Source organism: Leptodactylus fuscus, chromosome 3 (genome assembly GCF_031893055.1).
Source record: "Leptodactylus fuscus isolate aLepFus1 chromosome 3, aLepFus1.hap2, whole genome shotgun sequence".
Classification (NCBI taxonomy): domain Eukaryota; kingdom Metazoa; phylum Chordata; class Amphibia; order Anura; family Leptodactylidae; genus Leptodactylus; species Leptodactylus fuscus.
In genome coordinates this window covers 147,934,321-147,953,829 of record NC_134267.1, presented here as the reverse complement: position 1 = coordinate 147,953,829, position 19,509 = coordinate 147,934,321, and the positions used below count along the sequence as shown (strand labels likewise).

Here is a 19,509-nt window from a genome sequence, read left to right as displayed (position 1 = left end):
AGTCTATATATCATCAGTGAGCTTGAGCTACTATTATTGTGAATGTTTGCACAGGTGGCAGCTAATACCTTTGTATAATGTCTTCTTTTAGATGTTGATGAATGTGCAGAACGAAATGATGAAGACATGGTCTGCGACCATCATTGTCATAACTATATTGGTGGATTCTACTGCTCTTGCAGATTTGGTTACCTTCTCCACTCTGATAACAGGACATGCAAAGGTTTGTCATGTTCTCATATGTACAGTAGTTACAGTATCATGTTCTTTATTGTCAGTGTCCTGCAGCCCAATGTGAAAATAAATTGATGACTAAAACATTGGCCATAAAATAGCCCCTATGAGCCACATCTCTATGTTGTAAAGATATATGTGAAAACATGAATATGATAGAAACATTAGGTCACATCTAGAGATGAGCGAGTACTGTTCGGATCAGCCGATCCGAACAGCACGCTCGCATAGAAATGAATGGATGTAGCCGGCACGCGGGGGGTTAAGCGGCTGGCCACCGTCAAAGCGGAAGTACCAGGTGCATCCATTCATTTCTATGGAGCGTGCTGTTCGGATCGGCTGATCCGAACAGTACTCGCTCATCTCTAGTCACATCCCAAATATACGCCAAAGTTTTCTTCAATGTTTCCTACTGTGTTCACTGTAAGGGAATTGTTAGTTGTGCAATTCCCTAGTGCTGCTGCTGAAACCAGGGAGGAAGGAGCAGGCAGAGACAGGGAGTCCTAACTTGACCCAGCCCCTGACCCTACCTACTTGCCACAACTGTCCAGATGACAAGGGCAATTGGGCAACAGTCCCTTCTCTGAATAAATGTACACAGAACAGGACAAGACAACGCAAAAGAAGAGTCAGCAAGCCAGAGAGACAAAGCAGTACAAAAGCCAAAAGAGACGTCACAAGAGAAGCTAAAGGTCAGAAGTCAGCAATACAATAGCAAGAGAACAGCTTAGCAAGGACAAACTCACAATAGCCAGTAAATACGTGTGAGCTGATGACCTGTATATAGGAAGTCCAAAACCCTCCCTAGACTTGATGGACAGATAGACTGTCAATCACGAAGGTAAGGCTAAGATTAACTATTACAGGAGCAGAGGTGAAGGAGATGGTTGTGGTGGAAAATCAATTAGAGATATAAGAACAGAGCAGTGTTCAGACAGAGCAACAAAAAACTAAAGCAGGGCATTATAACTGAACATGCCTCCTGTGCCGCAGTGTGCAAGTGGAGGGTGGGGCAGAGACGTTACAGTTTACGTTTACCATCATACTTACCTTTACAAATCTCAGCAGTTAGTTCCCAGCATACAAAGTAATGTGTGAAACTATAATAAATGTCTGTACAGCAAGATTAAGTGCTGAGTTGAAAGGTCATTTTGTATTGGATGTTACTTGTAGGTTAGGCTAAATTCGCAGTTTGAGCAGTACTTCTGGCATATCCATTGATAAATGTTTCCAGCAAATATGTCTAATTAAAATAAAGAGCTCTCTTGACCTATGTATTCACTATGTTTGGCCTGTATGTTCATTGGCATACCTATCTTACAACTATATGAGAGAATTTTTGAGTAAAGCTGATTTGCATACTTTTACCATGGACTATTTCCTATAAATAAGTTTCCATATATCACCTGGGTCTTGTCACTGAGACCCACTAAACTCCAAACTGTGTCAGTGGCATCTCATCCACCCAACTAGTACTCTGTTCTGTACTGAGAGGGAGCAAGAACCTCAAAATAGCTGTCTACAGATGGGCATCTCTTCCTTTTGTAGGAAACTCTGGCTTGTTGACAGTGGCGTAACTAGGAATGGCGGGGCCCCGTGGCGAACTTTTGACATGGCCCCCCCCCCAAAACCGACGCCGAAGACCTCAACCGACCCCCTCCTCAGAACTCTATTATGTCCCTTAGTAAGCCCTGCACACAGTATTATGTCCATTAGTTTCCCCTGCACACAGTATTAACCCCAATAGTGTCCACTGCACACAGTATTAACCCCAATAGTGTCCCCTGCACACATTATTAACCCCAATAGTGTCCCCTGCACACAGTATTAACCTCAATAGTGTCACCTGCACACAGTATTAACCCCAATAGTGTCCCCTGCACACAGTATTAACCCCAATAGTGTCCCCTGCACACAGTATTAACCCCAATAGTGTCCCCTGCACACAGTATCAACCCCAATAGTGGCCCCTGCACACAGTATTAACCCCAATAGTGTCCCCTGCACACAGTATCAACCCCAATAGTGGCCCCTGCACACAGAATTAACCCCAATAGTGGCCCCTGCACACAGAATTAACCCCAATAGTGGCCCCTGCACACAGTATTAACCCCAATAGTGACCCCTGCACACAGAATTAACCCCAATAGTGTCCCCTGCACACAGTATTATGTCCCACTGTGGACATCCATAAACAATTATTATACTCTGGGGTCTTTTCAGACCCCAGAGTATAATAATCGGAGACCCGGGGGAATAAAAATATTAAAAAAAAAAAAAACAGTTGCTTACCTGTGCCCGGCTCCTAGGCTGCTGGCTGCCGCTCTTGTCCTGCATTAATGACGTCGGACGTCACATGACCCGGGAAGCAGACCCGGGTCATGTGACGTCAGAGACGTCAGACACGAATGAGGGAGGCCGGAGGCAGGATCGTGGAGAGGTAAGTAACACTGTTTGTTATGTTCCTTACGTCTCCCGGTCCGCTGATCATTATACTCGGGGGTCTGCAAAGACCCCCGAGTATAATGATAGTATTTGTGGGGCCCATGGTATCACTTGCCGATCCCGGCCCAGCCAGGATCAGCAAGTGAATGGGGCCCGTAACGGACTATTTAAAAAAAAAAAAACGCAGCGGTAGCGGCTGTCACCGGGCCCCCTAATTGCCCGGGCCCTGTGGAAGCTGCTACTGCTGCTACCACGGTAGTTACGCCCCTGCTTGTTGATATAAGATAGGTTCTTATGTCAGAGAGTATTGAACTATTTTGAGAAGCATAGTAAATCTTATCTACTATAATAGCTATTCTTTCCTCCTCCTTCTTCATTTTTCACAGTGGAGTGCAGTGACAACTTGTACACACAGAGGAGTGGGATCATTTCCAGTGCAGATTATCCAAGCCCATATCCAAAGAGCTCCGACTGTCTGTACAGAATCGAGCTGGAGGAAGGATTTGCTATTAATCTTCAATTTGATGATAATTTTGATATTGAAGACCACCCAGAAGTGTCATGTCCATATGATTACATTAAGGTATCACATTCTTTTAACTACATCTCCTTAATTGTTAAAACAATCTATGATGAAAACTCCCCTATCCAAACTGGATTTCCTATTATCTACTTTAAGTTTTCTTATGTATTATAAATACTGACCATCTCCTTTGAGAGAACCAATGAACCACTTTTTAATGTACTCACGTGGTGGACGTCTACAAGCGGTTTAGCTGTATAAGAGCTGGATCATAGTTGCAATGTACACATGCAGTGGTGGCTATACATGAGGTTGCAGAGGATGACAGATGCAAAACTTTTAATAGCATGTTTTTTCATAAAATATACAATACTTTTATTATACAAACCCATTTGTTTGTTGGATAGTTCTATTCCAGGTACACCTTGAAGTTGTATTTTCACTTTGTTACCTTGCATAGAACTACACAAGAAACTAGGTAAGTATGACACTCAAAATAAACATGAAAAACCGTAAATCAATATAAAAATACAAATTTATTTCCATATCACATATAAAATACATGGACAAACACATTCAAAGATAGCGACACAAAACTGTATACAAAAATAGCCCACCACACCAAATGTCCATACATATAAAGCCATAAAAAGTGTAAATGTATGAGACCAAACCATATGCAATGATTGCCACCACAATAGTTTAATAAATAACAATACTGGAGTAAAGATGTGGCACATGCATAGGAGTAACATAAAGGTCTCAGTATTATGGCCCACAAACACAAAGGGGAGGGGTTTGTTTCCCCCCCCCCCCCATAAGGTCTGCAATCAAAATAGTAAAGCAGACCAATAAAGTAGAGTCAAATGTTTGTTACCATACATTCCATTACACAAACAGGGTCTTAGGTGTGAACACTCACCAAGTAACACTCATAGTTGCTCTTTGGGATAGACAGCCAAAACTTAGAACAATGAGTAATAGAAGAAAGTTAAGTCTTACCCATATTATGGCTAAAATCAAGTAACAGGACCTAGGTGTGCAGGCTACGGGGACCTGACGCGCGTTTCGGCAACGCCTTCTTCCGGGGGTAGAGTTTGTACAATATAGGAGGAGTATTTATACAAATGTGTAGTAGGGGCGACTACCAATAAGGAGAAAGATGAGCCACGAAGGCTTAGTCCCATTGGACTCCTATCACGAACACCTGCAGCTAAAGTGATGCTGTAGTTGCATAGTACGGCGCATGCTCAACGTCGAAACTTTGGAGCGATCACGTGACCGCATGCCGAATAGTGAGGCATGGCTGTGCGAGTAACAACCAAGCCTCGCTTTCAAAAGGCCGCATCACATGACACCCCCCCCCCAGTGAGCGCGAGCATGTGCTCTCCGCAAACATACAACTGAAGAGAAAAAACTAAGATCATGTGACAGCTACATGCAAGACGAACAACTTAGAAGAGGGATCAGATATATAGTACCTGTACTACAAAAGGTGAAAGACAACTTAAGTGATAAAGGAAACAAAGTGTTGGTGTAAAATAAGGCATCAGCACAGTAAAATGTGTAATACACAACTAATGTTTCACTAGTGTGAAAAAATGTGAGCTTTAAAGAATAATGGACATACATATGAATATGAACAAAGTGATAATGTTATCAAATAATAACATAGTGTATATATGCAAATTAAGGGTACTAGTTACATAAAAAATGAGACTAAAAAATAGATAAAAATAAAAATAAGAATAATTAAAAATGAAAGTTAAAATAAAAAATAAAAAAATAATAAAAAATAAATAAAATAAAAATACAAAAAATAAATGAAAAAACAATAAAATAAAAATATATGAAGAGGCTGCAGTTGGAATGTCCATATATAGATGGATTCCTCTGTATGATAGTAAGAACCGAAGATTGCACTAGTTTCTTCACACAAAGTCATCTCCTAAGGAAAGGCGACAGTTGCATGTATGCTCAGGTATCTGATGTAACCAATCTGACCTACAGCTATAGAATAATAACATAAATTAAAACAAAAATACTAACAAACAACCTAAGCACAGACCAAAAACAGAAACAAACAAGAGACAAAAAAAAAAAAACCCATAAAGAATAACGGTGAAGATAAAACAAATAAGGAAAGGAGATTATGGAAAATTAAAAATATATATGAAAGTCAAAAAGAAAATAAAAAATAATAAAAAAGGTACCGAGCAATGTTCAGGAGACTGAGAACGAAAGCAATCAGAATCATAGAAGATTCTGGGGAGTCACAGAAACACACTAAAACTGAGCATTTCATTAAGGCCATGTGGTGTTAAGGTTCCCAAAGTCCAGATCCATCTGGCTTCAATTTGAGTCAACCTCTTTTTACTAGAAATATGGACCAGACAAGGACCTCCTAGGAGGACCATGTCTCAGGAATTGCGCTTCCACCACAATACGGATCAAATCGGCTTTATTTGGCAAAACACAAATACTACGCGTTATGGGCTTAACACAGCCCTTTATCAAGTGTCATAAGAACCACTGGGTGTCCTCTCTCCTGTTCACTGCGGGCACTGATGACTTACGTCATCGCGCCCGCGCCGGTGCAAAGGTCGCACTCTGCAGTTAGTGTAGGCAGCGTGTCTAACTGCAGAGAGTGACCTCTGCACCGGCGCGGGCGTGATGACATAAGTCATCAGCGCCCGCAGTGAACAGGAGAGAGGACGCCCAGCGGTTCTTCAGGGATAAAGGGACGATTTTTACAAGAATGGAGCAGCTATCCAGAATAAGAAATACGTCACTTTAAACCCATCCTGACAGCCCTACAAGGAACTAGCTCTGTGGGAATTACTTGTCAACTTATTGAAGAGAACCATATGGGAGCTTATGACACTTGATAAAGGGCTGTTTTAAGCCCGTAACGCATAGTGTTTGTGTTTTGTCAAATAAAGCCGATTTGATCCGTATTGTGGTGGAAGCGCAATTCCTGAGACGTGGTCCTCCTAGCAGGTCCTTGTCTGGTCCGTATTTCTATTGCTGTCTACACCTCAGGGTGTTCTGGAATTTTGCAGCTGTAACCCTCCCCACACAGTGAGGAACCCTCTAGTGATTGGTTCCAATGCTTTCAAAAGGGTTTTGTGTACACAACCTCATCTGGTGAGAACCTGTCTTTTGTATCCTCTGCCACTGGAATTCAGTAATACTACACTATAGGCTGCTCGGTGTTGTCTCTTGTTTTTTCCTTTGAGTAACCTCTTTTTAATGTCACTGAGCAGATGTTAAATATCTATTAAGGATAGGATCACTCTGTAAAATCGGCCAATACTTCTCTAGAATTTTTTGCATCTCATCCTATCGTGAGTGGTATTGGGTGACAAAACGGGTCTCATTAGAGTTAGTTTTTTGTTTAGCCAAGGAGCCCCTTAAATTGCTACGTGGGGTGAGTTTAGCCCTCCTGTATGCTTTCTTTATCAGTCTATTACTGTATTCCCTTGCAGAAAAACGTTCACTCAGATCCTGAGAGAACTTTTCAAAACTACCATCCGTAGAGCAAATACGTTGCATCCTAAAGAATTGTATGCATCCTTAGAAATGCATACAGTAATTTGAATTTAAGATCATTTAATCTGTCTGCTGTGTCAATCGCATCTGTAATTTCTAATATCAGACTTCAGTGAAAGAAAATATAACTAGCTTCTATTGGCTGCATGTTACATATACTCAGGCAGCAGATTGCTGAGTGCCTCGAGGGGCAACAGTGAAAGTATTTGCTAGACAAATCTTGCACGATTTGTCTTGTGAGGTTTGGTCTGCAGTTTCGTTCAGACCGAACATGCCTGAACCAGAACTGCTAGTATTGTACTCTGGGGTCTCTTCGGACCCCATAAAATAGAACTTGCCCGTCTCTGGCTCTCCAGTGTATGCCACCACAGCCTGTTTTGTCACACTCCATGCCTCAGTCCCTGGTATCCCACCACCCCTGTGAACACTGAGGCCATTGATAAGGAAGGGGGTGTCATTTTAATGTTTGCCTCAGGCAGCAAAAAAGCTAGAAGTGACCCTGTACATATAGCTATAATAAGTGTGTTCATTCATGATCTGGTAGATCAAAGCTGGAAGAAAAGAATTTGGTCCAATATGTGGAGAGAAATCACCAGGAAGAATAGAAACAGGAAGTAACAGTGTTCAGATTCTGTTCCATAGTGATAATTCTGGGGAGAATGGAGGATGGAGATTGTCTTACACGGTCACAGGTAACCCAATGAGTGCTTTTATCTTCATGATAATTTTCTCCAATGTATTTTCTACTCTCTGAATGTGCAATATTCAATAATTCCCTGATAAAATATGCATATGCCTGTGAGTCATTTAGTTACACAATGTATATGACATATCACAATCCCAAAAAATCTGTAAATGCCACGATTTATCTATTAATTTCTTTCTCATCTACTCTTTCCTGCATAGAGTAAATAAAAGGAATATCATATTTTTAATAGAATGTCATCTTAGGTGTTTCTTGCCCTGATCTACGGCCACCCGTAAATGGAAAAATTGAACCTTCTCAATCAGAATACACCTTCAAAGACCAAGCAGTAATCACATGTAACCCTGGGTATCGAATTATAAAGGTAAGTCTATCACCTTCCCCAAGCATATTCACCTTGTTACACATTACAGTGATAAACAACATACCTTTGTCATATCTCAATCTCTCATATATCACTTTTGTAGATTTGGAGATAGAAAATTTAGAAGTCTTATGCAAATGACACAGTTGGTGCACTGAGAGCTGGTAGACAGCTTTCGGGAGCACTGCTCTTACCATTCAGATCTGTGCAATGGGAGTTCATTCTCCTCAATCCTAGTTGAGAAGCAAGAGCAGTACTCCCAAGGCTGGGGCCCTCCACCACTGCACCGACTCCTTTGTATAAAACTTCGAAGTTGTTTTTCTCCAAATTTACAAAAGTGACATATATAACAAAGGTTTGTTACTTATCACTGTAATGTGCTCCATAACATGGTGGTGACAGTCATAAGTATCCACTGAAAAACCATTTAAGTGATTGATATATACATGTAAATTGCATACAATTTGACTGTTAAATACATTGCATGACATCGTGTACTGATTTAGGATGCCTATAAATTACACTTCGGAGATTCATTTTCAAGGTTTCTGGCTTTAATTCAAGATAAATAATACGGTGGCGCACATTCACTATTAAACATGCACCGGACTTCTTCACATAAGATAATCTAGCACTCTACCAAGTTAGGTAAAAAAAATCTCTTGCAGCGTTACATTATGTTCACATGAGCGTCAGGCTCTCCGTTGTTCATATCTATTGGGGTCCCAAATGATAGATAGCTGGACCACTACAATGGCGGTGACTATAATGGGGTCCATCAGATGTCCGTTGTTTAGAAACGGAAAGTGGTGAAGAAAAAAATTCCTCTATGCAGGACTTTTTTCTGTGATGATTTTCAGTGGTCTTAATATATTTATAGAAATAAAGCTGCAAGATATTTTTTTCCTAATTCAGTGACCTGCATTGCAGATTTTCAGGCCACAGTCTGTCAATTATTGCTGTGGGTTTTGCAGCAATATCAGCCTTTGCAATACAAAGGTCGAAATCATTGGGGGCCCTGCTGCATTTCAAGCAGGTGCGCTGCCACAAAAAAACACCTTATTTCTTTTTTTTTTTTTTTTCCAGCAGCAGTTTTCAGAACAACATAATCCTCTGTGTGACCCCAGTCTTAGGCTCTCTTTAAGTCTCAGGCCCCACTGGGCAGAAACGCAGCGCTAAAACGCTGTGGGAAGATCTGCGGCATGCATCATTGCGATTCTTCCTGCAGAGCTTTCAACAGAAAGTTCACAGAGCTTTCCTCCGCGGACTTTCTGTTACAATTATATCTATAGGAAAGCTGCCGGCGTTTCCGTAGATATAATTGACATGCTGCGATTTTCAAAACTGCAACGGTTTTGGAAATCGCAGTGTGTTTACGCTGCGATTTTTCCCGCAAAGTGGGCATGGGATTCACATGAATCCCATCCAATTTGCAAGTACTGTAAAATGCTGAGATTTTTATCACGCCCAAATCGCGTTTTTTCCGCCGAGTGGGGCTCCGTCCTAATATGGTAAACTATTGAAGGTTCTACGATCAACAAAAGTTAAAATTCAAAGTTTTTCTTCTTTATTAGGACAGCATGGAAATAGAAAGTTCCCAGATTGAATGCAGGAAAGATGGAACGTGGAGTAATGAGGTTCCAAGATGTCAAAGTAAGAACCTTCTGTCTGATAGAACTAAAAAATATCTTCTGAATACATCATTATATCTTATTGTGAAGGCTGTTCAGCACCATTACAAACTCTTCAGCAAAGCGCAACTTTTGATGCCAAGAATTGCTTACTGTTTTCTTTAGGTTTTTGTAAGCTTTATTTAAGATGATAGGACTATATTTTCAAGTGCATTCCTCTTAATTTATTATACCTATTAAAACATAGGACAAAAAGTCTACCTGCAAGGGCATGTAAGATTCTTCTGACAGAGGGAGTTCCACAGGATTGTACATATTTGTGCTGCTTTAATGTTCGGCTTTTGTGTAGCATGCGTATGGTACTTCTCTTCCCTTTTATACTACCATGTAATAGGACTCTCCATTATCTGGAATGGAATTGCCTTTCTTAACCACCCTTTTTACTATTTCTATTCTGCAAAATGACTTTCCACAAACAGGTAATGCAACCTATACCCTTTTCCTTGCTGCTGCCTATGAAAGCATCAGTTCATTTCTGTCTGTAGAGGGGTCATGATATCTGTACTCTGGGCGTCAGTTTTCGGCATGGGGCTTGTTTGCATGAATACTAATCTGCCTTTCCTCTTTTCTCATTTTGTCTCCCTTCTGCAATCCTTTTCTACTCCTTTGTTGCTTTCCTGCTTTTCACCAAACTACAGAGAAGGATGTCAGGATGAGCTGAAGACTGGAATGAGAACAAGCTGCCATGGGCCTGTTGTCATTTGTCCCAATCTTAAAGAACACTTTGTTTACTTCATATATTAACTGCACAAGACAGATGAGTGTGTGAAAAGCACAACTTTCTACTGGAGGTCTCAGACTGGAGTCAATGTATACAATAAGCAGGCAGCTCCTTCTTCCACTTCAGCCTGTTGCTCTCATTAACTACTCAAAGCACATTTGCCAGAGGAAACAATTCTTATTACCCAGACTGAGGAGCCTGTCTGCCGACTTCCCCGCTCTGCTAAAATATCATTTGCATATACTTAGCTGTGGCTTTAATATTCAAAGAGCATTCCTTCTGATACAGAGCTAAACACTTATCTGGGAAATATCACTCCGAAGTATAACACATATACACAAATGATGTTACACTATGTTAATTATTGCTATTATTATTGTGCTGTTTTATTTATCATATACATGTTATACAGCTCCTTCTACTGTACTGTTTATATGAGCATTATAAATACAATTATATATGTGAATACAGCTAGTCTTACAAACTCAAGCAGCTAGCATATAGGGCACTGAAATATTCTTATATATGAATAAATAAATTAGATTGTTTGAGGTACGCTTATTTTTCTAGAAAGCCTTGACTTGTGACACAACATGCTTTTGCTAAAACTTGTCCTCGTGCAATTTTTAGATCACATAGTGGGCCGCAGCAAAAAAAGCGCTACAGGAAAAACTGCCAAAGCAATGCATTGCAGTTCATTGCAGGCGCATTTTTAGCAGAAAGCCCTCTGTGGACTTTCACCTTCAATTATACCTATAGGGAAACCGCCGGTGTTTCCGTAGGTATAATTGACATGTGTGTCCGCTGCACTTATTTTTCTGCAATGTGTGGAGGGGATTCTCTAAAAATGCCACGGTTTTTACTGCTGCATTTCCACTGCATTGTTTATGCCATGGCCTTAGGCAGTATTTGGCCAGTACTCCCAAGCCAAAACCATGAGTGTGTCCATAACACAGAAGAAGTGCAGTGCTTTCTTCACACTATTTCTCTGTAAGTTTCGATTCTGGATTTGACTTGCAAATGATGCAAAATACTGACCATATGAGAGTGATATTTTTATGTTGTATGAGTCATGATGAGGTGAACGAGGAGAAGAAAATAATATATGGAACATAGCTATGGTGCTTGACTACCTGACTCCATTTGTCTCAAGTTTCATGGGAAGGTTTTTTTTTTCATACAAATTTGATCAAATGTGTGGTGGTCTATGTATGGAGGTGTTGCTTCTTTGGGAGAATATTTCCATAGATACAGTCCCTTCCTTACTTTTTCTCTTGACTAGACACGTGTCATGAGGTGACAGGTCCAAGAGAGCCTGCAAGATAGTTCCTGCACTAAGGGGCCACACAACTACACTGCAGGGATCTTCTTAGGTCCAGTGCCCATTTTTTTGCACAAGATAGAAAGGAAAAGTAGGCTTCACAGTATGTCCATACAAAACAATAGTTTATTAGTAGAGATGAGCGAACACTAAAATGTTCAGGGTTCGAAATCCGATTCGAACGGCCGCTCACTGTTCGACTGTTCGAACGGGTTTCGAACCCCATTATAGTCTATGGGGGGAAATGCTCGTTTCAGGGGTAGGCAACATTCGATCAAATTCTACTTACCAAGTCCATGAGTGAGGGTCGGGCTGGATTCTTCTCCCTGCACAGCGTCCCCGCGTCCTCTTCCGGCCTTGAATTCACTCTACTAGGCATCGGGCCTAGGCAGAGCCGACTGCGCATGCCCGCACTACAAGTGGACATGTGCAGTCGGCTCTGCCAAGGACCGATGCCTGGCAGAGTGAATGCAGAGCCGGAAGAGGACGCGGGAGCGCTGCGCAGGAAGAAGACTTCTAAAGGTAGGAGAAGAACCAGCGTTGCTTGGCAATGTATAGCAACGCTGGTTCTGCATCGAACTTTTACATTTGAACAGCTAGTAGTACTCGATCGAGTACGAGTATTTCGAATACCGTAGTATTCGATCGAACACCTACTCGTTCGAGTACTACTCGCTCATCTCTATTTATTAGCATTTAAAAGTAATGAATTATGTAGGCTGGCTTTACACAGTTTAGGAAGATTTGGAGTTTTTTTCTGCATATTTTACTGGAATTTTTCATTAATTTTTTTATTTTAATTTTTTTTTAAACCCTGCATTCCATTGAAACCAAATACTGATACATGAATGCACTGCAATGTTTTTGTTTGCAGCATTTTTTCCACTTTTAGGCTATGGCCCCAAGTAGTGTCCCAGAGCTGCGAGAAAAACTGTGGCAGCAAGGCATTATGGTTTTTCCATCATTGCTTTTCTCTTTCTGCTTCAGTTATATGGAAACCGCCGGCACTTCTGTAGGTATAATTGACATGCTGAGATTTCCAAAATCACAGTTGTTTTGGAAATCACAGCGTGTCCGCAAGGTATTATCTTGCACTTTGGGATGGGATTTACTAGAATCCCATCCAATACACAGTGACTGTAAAACATTGCATTTTTTTCTTCGCCATTTATGCCATGTTGGGCCTGGCCTTACTGCATATTTTGAGAAACACCTTAAAATCTATTATTGAATGGAAAAGCCACTCCAAAATGCTTGTAAAAAAGAAAATAAAATTGATGGTTATCTTTAGCCAAAAAAGCTATATAAGTTTCACAAAAGGATTTATTACTTTATAGCTTTAATTTGAGCAGCCAAATCGTGTTCAGTATAACTTGGCAAGGATGGTTTTAAATCATGCCGACTTCAGGTCAGGAAATTTGGTCTGTGTATTGGCCCACATTTACCAACCCAAACATACTAACTGGATGCCGGCCGCTTCCATTCATTTCTATGAGAGCATGCTATTCGAAACGACTGTTTCGAATAGTGTTCGCTCATCTCTAATGTTGAGCCGAGCTGCATTCTGCCTGATAAATGTGGCATACTAAAGGGTTATATTTCTCAGCCCCAACAGCCATGTTAAACTGTCTTAAGGAGTATATAACAAATTATAGCACAGATCTACTAGTTTAGAATGTAGAGGAATGTGCATTACATTGCTAGAAACTGATAATTAAAGTGGTTGTCCAGATATATTTATTTATGGCCTATACTTTGAACAGGCCATAAGTATCATTTTAGTGAGGGGCCATCAGCTGTTCAAGGCCACTTCTGACACCCATTCTATGCACTATAATTGAAGTCAATGGGAGCTTAGCTGCTGTACCGGCACTTGACCATTATACAGAGAACAGTGTTGTCTGCTTCCAGCTCTGTACAGTGTACAGTATGAGCGTCAGAAAAACTGATCCATGTGCGGTTTGTTTGTCGCTATTTATGTGTAAACTGAATTTTATTGAAATTTCAAAGAAAGAGAAAAATAACAAGGGACAAACGATCAAACAAAGAAAAATACAGGGTATTACAATAATGCCAAAAGAAAGCCAACTACGGGCACGTCCAATATTCTGGAAACAACAGAACAGCACCTGAAGTGGGTCAAATAGGACGGACATGCACCAAGAGCAAACAACCCCAGGCAACACAGGAGGCGCATCCACAGACTCAACACGGCCCCAGTAGCGGGACCAACAAGACACAGAGCCGAGGTAGGACAATACGCCACACAGACAGGAAACAAAAGGGAAGACAGACAACATCAAAAGACATGGACGTAAAAAGACAAACAACATAAAACAAAGAAAAAGAGTGAAAGAAAAACCCCAAAAAGGGACAAGCCAAAAAGAGTTTAAGGAAAAAGTGAAGAGAACTCAGACGAATCCTGAAATATGATCCACGGCCGCCAGAGGGTCTCAAATTTAGAGGAGTCTACAAGGTCCTCCGCGACCAAAGCTTCCATCCTCCTAATTAGTAGGAGTTCATGAAGCCACTCTGACAAAGAGGGGACCACAGTGCTGCGCCAATGGCGTGGAATGACTGTTCTAGCAGCTGTAAGGAAGTGGCGTAACAAGTCACCCTTTACTCTAGAAATCTTTCCAGGAATAACAGAGAGGAGGGCCAATTGGGGGGAGGGGGACACAGAACGACCACTGACCTTAGAGTACAGAGAGAAAACAGACGATCAAAACTCCTGAATCTTTGCGCAGTCCCACCAAATATGCAGGAGAGAACCCGCCGCGGATCCACAGCGCCAACAGTCAGCCGACACAGAGGGAAAGATACGGTGCAAAAGGGTCGGGCAACGGTACCAGCGAGACAAGATCTTATAATTTTTCTCCTGCGCATTACAGGGCATAGGCAGTTTGTGAGTCAACAAAAAGGAGCGTTCCCAGTCAGCAGCAGATAAACGAGAGCACAGGTCAGAGTCCCAGGCCCTAGTAAATGGAGGGAGTCCCGGGGCAGAGGCCTGAAGAAGAATATCATATAACAAGGAGAGGACACAGGATGGCGCCACGGGGCGAAGAAACTCTGTCTCCAAAGCAGTCGGGGCAGCGGAGAGAATGGGTTGTAGAGAAAACCGGTGAAGAAACGCAGCGAGCTGGTTATATTCAAGCCAGGAAAGAGTAAGGTCCGGAAAAGATGCCTGTAGTAAACTAAGAGAGGGCAGGGAGGGGGAACCTACAATAGACCCCAATCTGACATCGTCGCTAACAGACCAACAAAGAAATCGGCGGGCGGTCTGACCGGGAGGAAACATGTCATTCCGAAATAGGGGAGTCAGATGGCCCGGGACCACGGCCAGGGAAAGAGAAGAGCGGACAGAATCCCAGGTAGACAGAAAGTGAGAAGAAAGAAGTGAGGCGCGTGGCAGGGCCGGTCGGAAATGAGGGGGGATCCACGGAAGAGAGGCGAGATGGGCAGAGAGAAGCGCAGCCTCAATGGAAACCCATTGTTTACCCGAGGGCCGAAAACGCCAATCGAAAAGTCGTAGCAACACCGCCGAGCGATAATACAAAAACGGGTCAGGAAGCCCCGCCCCCCCACAAATCTTACGACGAGTAAGGGTTCGGAATTTAATCCTACTACGAGAGGAGCCCCAGACAAATTTACTGAACATTGATTGGAGGGTTTTAAAAAATCGCCTGGGTACGGGGACTGGAAAGGTCTGAAAGAGGTAAAGAAACCTGGGCACGACGTCCATCTTTAAAGCATTGATACGACCAAACCAAGATAATCCAAGGGACCCATACGCCCGCAAGGCTACAACTGTTCTCTCGAGCAGGGGAAGGTAGTTCAATGTAACCAGGTCAGCAGGATCGGTAGGAATCTGGACACCCAGATATTTAATAGAGCTGGGTTGTCACTTAAAGGGGAAACTGGCGGCCAACTAGAGGACCTCCGACTGTGCAAGGGAAATATTTAGGGCCTCGCTCTTGGAAAGATTAACCTTGAAATTAGAGGCTTTGCTATAGCGCCAGAATTCCTCAAGGATCGCAGGGAAAGAATCATGCGGCTGGGCAACATACAGTAGTAGGTCGTCAGCGTAGAGAGCTAAACGAACCTGGGACTGACCCACCGAGAGGCCCGATATATCCGCGCGAGACCGAAGAGCAACCGCCAGATGCTCCATAACAAGGGCATAGAGCAAAGGGGATAAGGGGCAACCCTGTCTCGTACCATTGCTCACGGGGAAGGGAGCGGACAATAAGTCATTAGCACGAACCTGTGCCGAGGTGTCGCCGTACAGAGACAGGACCTTATGCAAAAATCCAGGGCCGATATTCACTTGTTCCAGGGTGGCTCGAAAGAAGCCCCAATGGACGCGATCAAAAGCCTTCTCAGCATCAATAGATTTTGTCGCTATTTATGACCACTTATTATCCTAAAGATAAGCCATACGTTAAAATCCTGGCCAACTTTATTAATGTGTTCAGTGTACACTGAACATCATGTATAAAAGTTAACTTAGAAGAAGAGGATAAAAAAAATTATTATACTGGAGACATTTAAGGCTGGGCCCCCACAAGGTGGAAACACCTCAGAAAAAAACGCGCCATTATACAGTCACTGTATAGTGGATGTGATTCTAGCAAATCCCATCCCCACAGTACTGGAAAATACACGCTGCAGACATGCTGTAATTTCCAAAACCATCACAGTTTTGAAAATCGCAGCGTGTCAATTATACCTATGGAAATGCCTGAGGTTTCCCTAAAGGTATATGTGTTGCCACTGCGGTTTTTCTCGCACCGTTTAGGGGATACTACATGGGGTCTAAAACAGTCCCTATTCTTTCATGTCAAAGTTACTATATGAAAGATATTGTTTTATCACTTCAAGTAAGGCCTAGGACATATAAGTGAAGAAAAATCCGATGGACATTTTTTTAATCTACATATTTTCTGGACAATGAAAACCTATTGGTGTATTCACACGTCTGTTTTTCGACATGTGATGAGTAACATTTTTCAAACAATAAGACATTTTTAGGGCTAGTTCACATGGGGACATGGACGCTGATTTTGACAGCAGATTTTGCGGCCAAATCAGCGTCCATACAATGTCCACACTATGTGAACTGCTCCCGCCGCGACCATCGCGGTCGCGGCTTTCACCTCTGCTGTCGGCTCAAATGAATGAGCCGACATGGAGGGCGCTGCGGCTGGGCGGAAGCCGCGGCTCATCGCGAGCGGCTTCCGCCCGAAAGATAGGTCATGTCGCTTCTTTTTCTGCTAGCGAGCTAGCAGAAAAAAAAAAGCGAGCAGTTCACATAGGGATACATTGTATGGACGCTGATTTGGCCGCGAAATCCGCTGTCAAAATCAGCGTCCATGTCCCCGTGTGAACTAGCCCTTAGCCATTTTCATGGCTTGAAGGAACCTATACAATTCATTTGGTCTATATTTAATATCCATCAAAATGGATTTGCATCCAAGTGATGGCTGTTAAAAATGAATCTGCTGGTTGGATAAAAAAAAGAGCAATGAAGTTCATCCATTTTATTTATTTTTAATGGACAATTAGAAATGAATGAAAAATGGACATTAAAACTGGTCAGATGGCTGAGAAGTGAATGAAAAATATGTCATACACAGATGAAAAATAACCATTTTTCATTCTTTTTTAACGTGTTTTACAACGGTAGTGTGGATGTAGCTTAAAGAGCTTGGCCACTTTCAGACCAATATTGACAAACAAATGTACAATAAAAAGATATACAATTTTCCAATATACTTTCTGTATCAATTCCTCACAGTTTTCTAGATCTCTGCTTGCTGTCATTAATTCTGTTACTTCTAGAGGATAAAAGTCTGACTCTGGTCATGTGATTTATGGTCCATGGTCATGTGATTTATGGTCCATGGTCATGTGATGAGCACACAGGTGCACAGCTGATTACCAGGCAGATGTCTGATTACTGGGCTGTGACTATAACGAGCGGCACCTGTGTGCTCATCACATGACCATGGTCAGACTTTTATCCTCTAGAAGTAACAGAATTAATGACAGCAAGCCAAAATCTAGAAAACCGTGAGGAATTGATACAGAAAGTATATTGGAAAATTGTATATCTTTTTATTGTACATTTGTTTGTCAATATTGGTCTGAAAGTGGCCAAACCCTTTAAGCCCATGAAATTAAAGGAGAAATGCAGAGAGGAAAAATATATTTTATTAATAATTAAAACACAAAGTAAAATACAAAAAAAACCCCCAAAAAACGCGTTACATGAAATTTTCATTCAGCAAGTATCTTTAGGTTGGGTTTACTTGTTTAGGTTTTTTCATGCAGTTTTAAAGTCAAATTCAGGTGTAAATCATACAGGAGGGTAAACATATTCAATACAAATGCTAATTTTTCTCCTTCTTCAATCCACTTCTGGTTCTGGCTTCAAAAAAGGAGCCAAGATAAGCCGTAAGTAGTATACATTGACATATAGATATTAGCACTATAGAGCTAAGTCACAATTAAAAAAGATCACAATACAGAAAAATCTTTCTATAACACATTCAAAGGAACATGAGACCATTTTAGTCAATGACATTTCGGTGGGTCTCCATATATACAATATAGTTTTACAGAATCATTTTAATGCCAAATGGGTTAACTAGATCCCTAATAGTTAGATGTATAAGGCCATAGACCAGTTTCACACAGTGTGGTCAGTCACACAGTGAAATATAACAGTGTTTCAGCTGGTTTTCCTGTACTGAAAAGGGAGCAGGAACAAACATCATAGTCATCTATATACTAGGAGTCCCTACTCCCTACTTTCTCACAGGACTACGGTTCTGTACTGAAAACATAACTACAGTATGGGACAGAAGTCCCATGGGAAGGAAAATGACTATGATGCTTGGAGTCCCAGTTCCTGCTCAGTGTTTAGTCCAGGAAGTATGGCCAACATATGGTCGATATGTCTGTGTGAAGCCGGCCTTAGCATGGTTATTATTATAAGATTGCTATGTGTAAGACTAAAAGACACAACCACCTAACATTAAACTGCAATTTCATTTCCATTTCTAGTTGTTGACTGTAACTCACCAAAAGAGCTCGAAAATGGATATGTGACGTTCTCTACATCAGAAAACACCACCACCTATCAGTCAACTGTGACATATTTATGCCAAGACCCTTACTACTCAATGAACCCAAACATTACTGGTATGTATGTGCCTATATTTTATGCTGTAAATAAAACCAATAATATTGTATGTAAAAGTAGTATACTTTTCTGGAGAAATACTAGTTATATGTTGCCGAGTATTGAAAACAGTCATCTCTATAAAATTATTATATTCAAGATATTAAAAAGTTTTGTAGATTGGTGTATTTCTATAAAGGTTTATACTGTAGACTGAGGTTTGCGACAAGAAATTACACAGAAGTCATGCAAAAAAAATGTCATTGCATCTCTATGGTGTTGCATTGAGACATAAAAGTGACAGAGAATCCAATTGGATTTTGCACATACAACTTTTTTTAAACCATATACCATAATGGAAGTCACTCATGTGACATGTTTGCAACTTTTTTACAGACAAATCTTATCTAGAAAAAAGTGCATGACAGTATATCACAGAAAAGTTGGAATTGTTGTGTGAATTCTATGCTACTAATGTCACATGAAGTTGTGTAACAATAGCCTTATTCTTTTTCGTGGCACAATATACGACACTGCACATGAATCTTAATGATGATGAAAATATTTTAGCAGGTTAGTTCCCAGCAAATGTTGAAGATGTATTGGTTATTGCAGGAGAATAGAATTTCTAGTGCAGTCAGATTTTATTTTTTTCTTCCCAAACAGAAGAAGAATCCAAAACAATACTCAAACCGAGGCCTTCCATTAAACTGGAATAAATTTATCATTGGGAAACCCAAAGACTATTATTATGAGTCGCAATTTA

The 19,509-nt window shown here is 41.3% G+C and overlaps 1 protein-coding gene across 1 annotated transcript in view; it reads left to right on the top strand.

Annotated features, from left to right (window-relative positions):
• The window catches only part of MASP1 (MBL associated serine protease 1), a 49,523-nt gene that overhangs the window by 22,530 nt on the left and 7,484 nt on the right, over positions 1-19,509 (top strand). The window contains exons 4-9 of the mRNA XM_075268513.1: positions 92-223; positions 3,066-3,262; positions 7,299-7,446; positions 7,706-7,824; positions 9,399-9,477; positions 18,626-18,763. Coding sequence (XP_075124614.1) covers positions 92-223; positions 3,066-3,262; positions 7,299-7,446; positions 7,706-7,824; positions 9,399-9,477; positions 18,626-18,763 — 813 coding nt within the window. The remainder of the gene's footprint in view (positions 1-91; positions 224-3,065; positions 3,263-7,298; positions 7,447-7,705; positions 7,825-9,398; positions 9,478-18,625; positions 18,764-19,509) is intronic.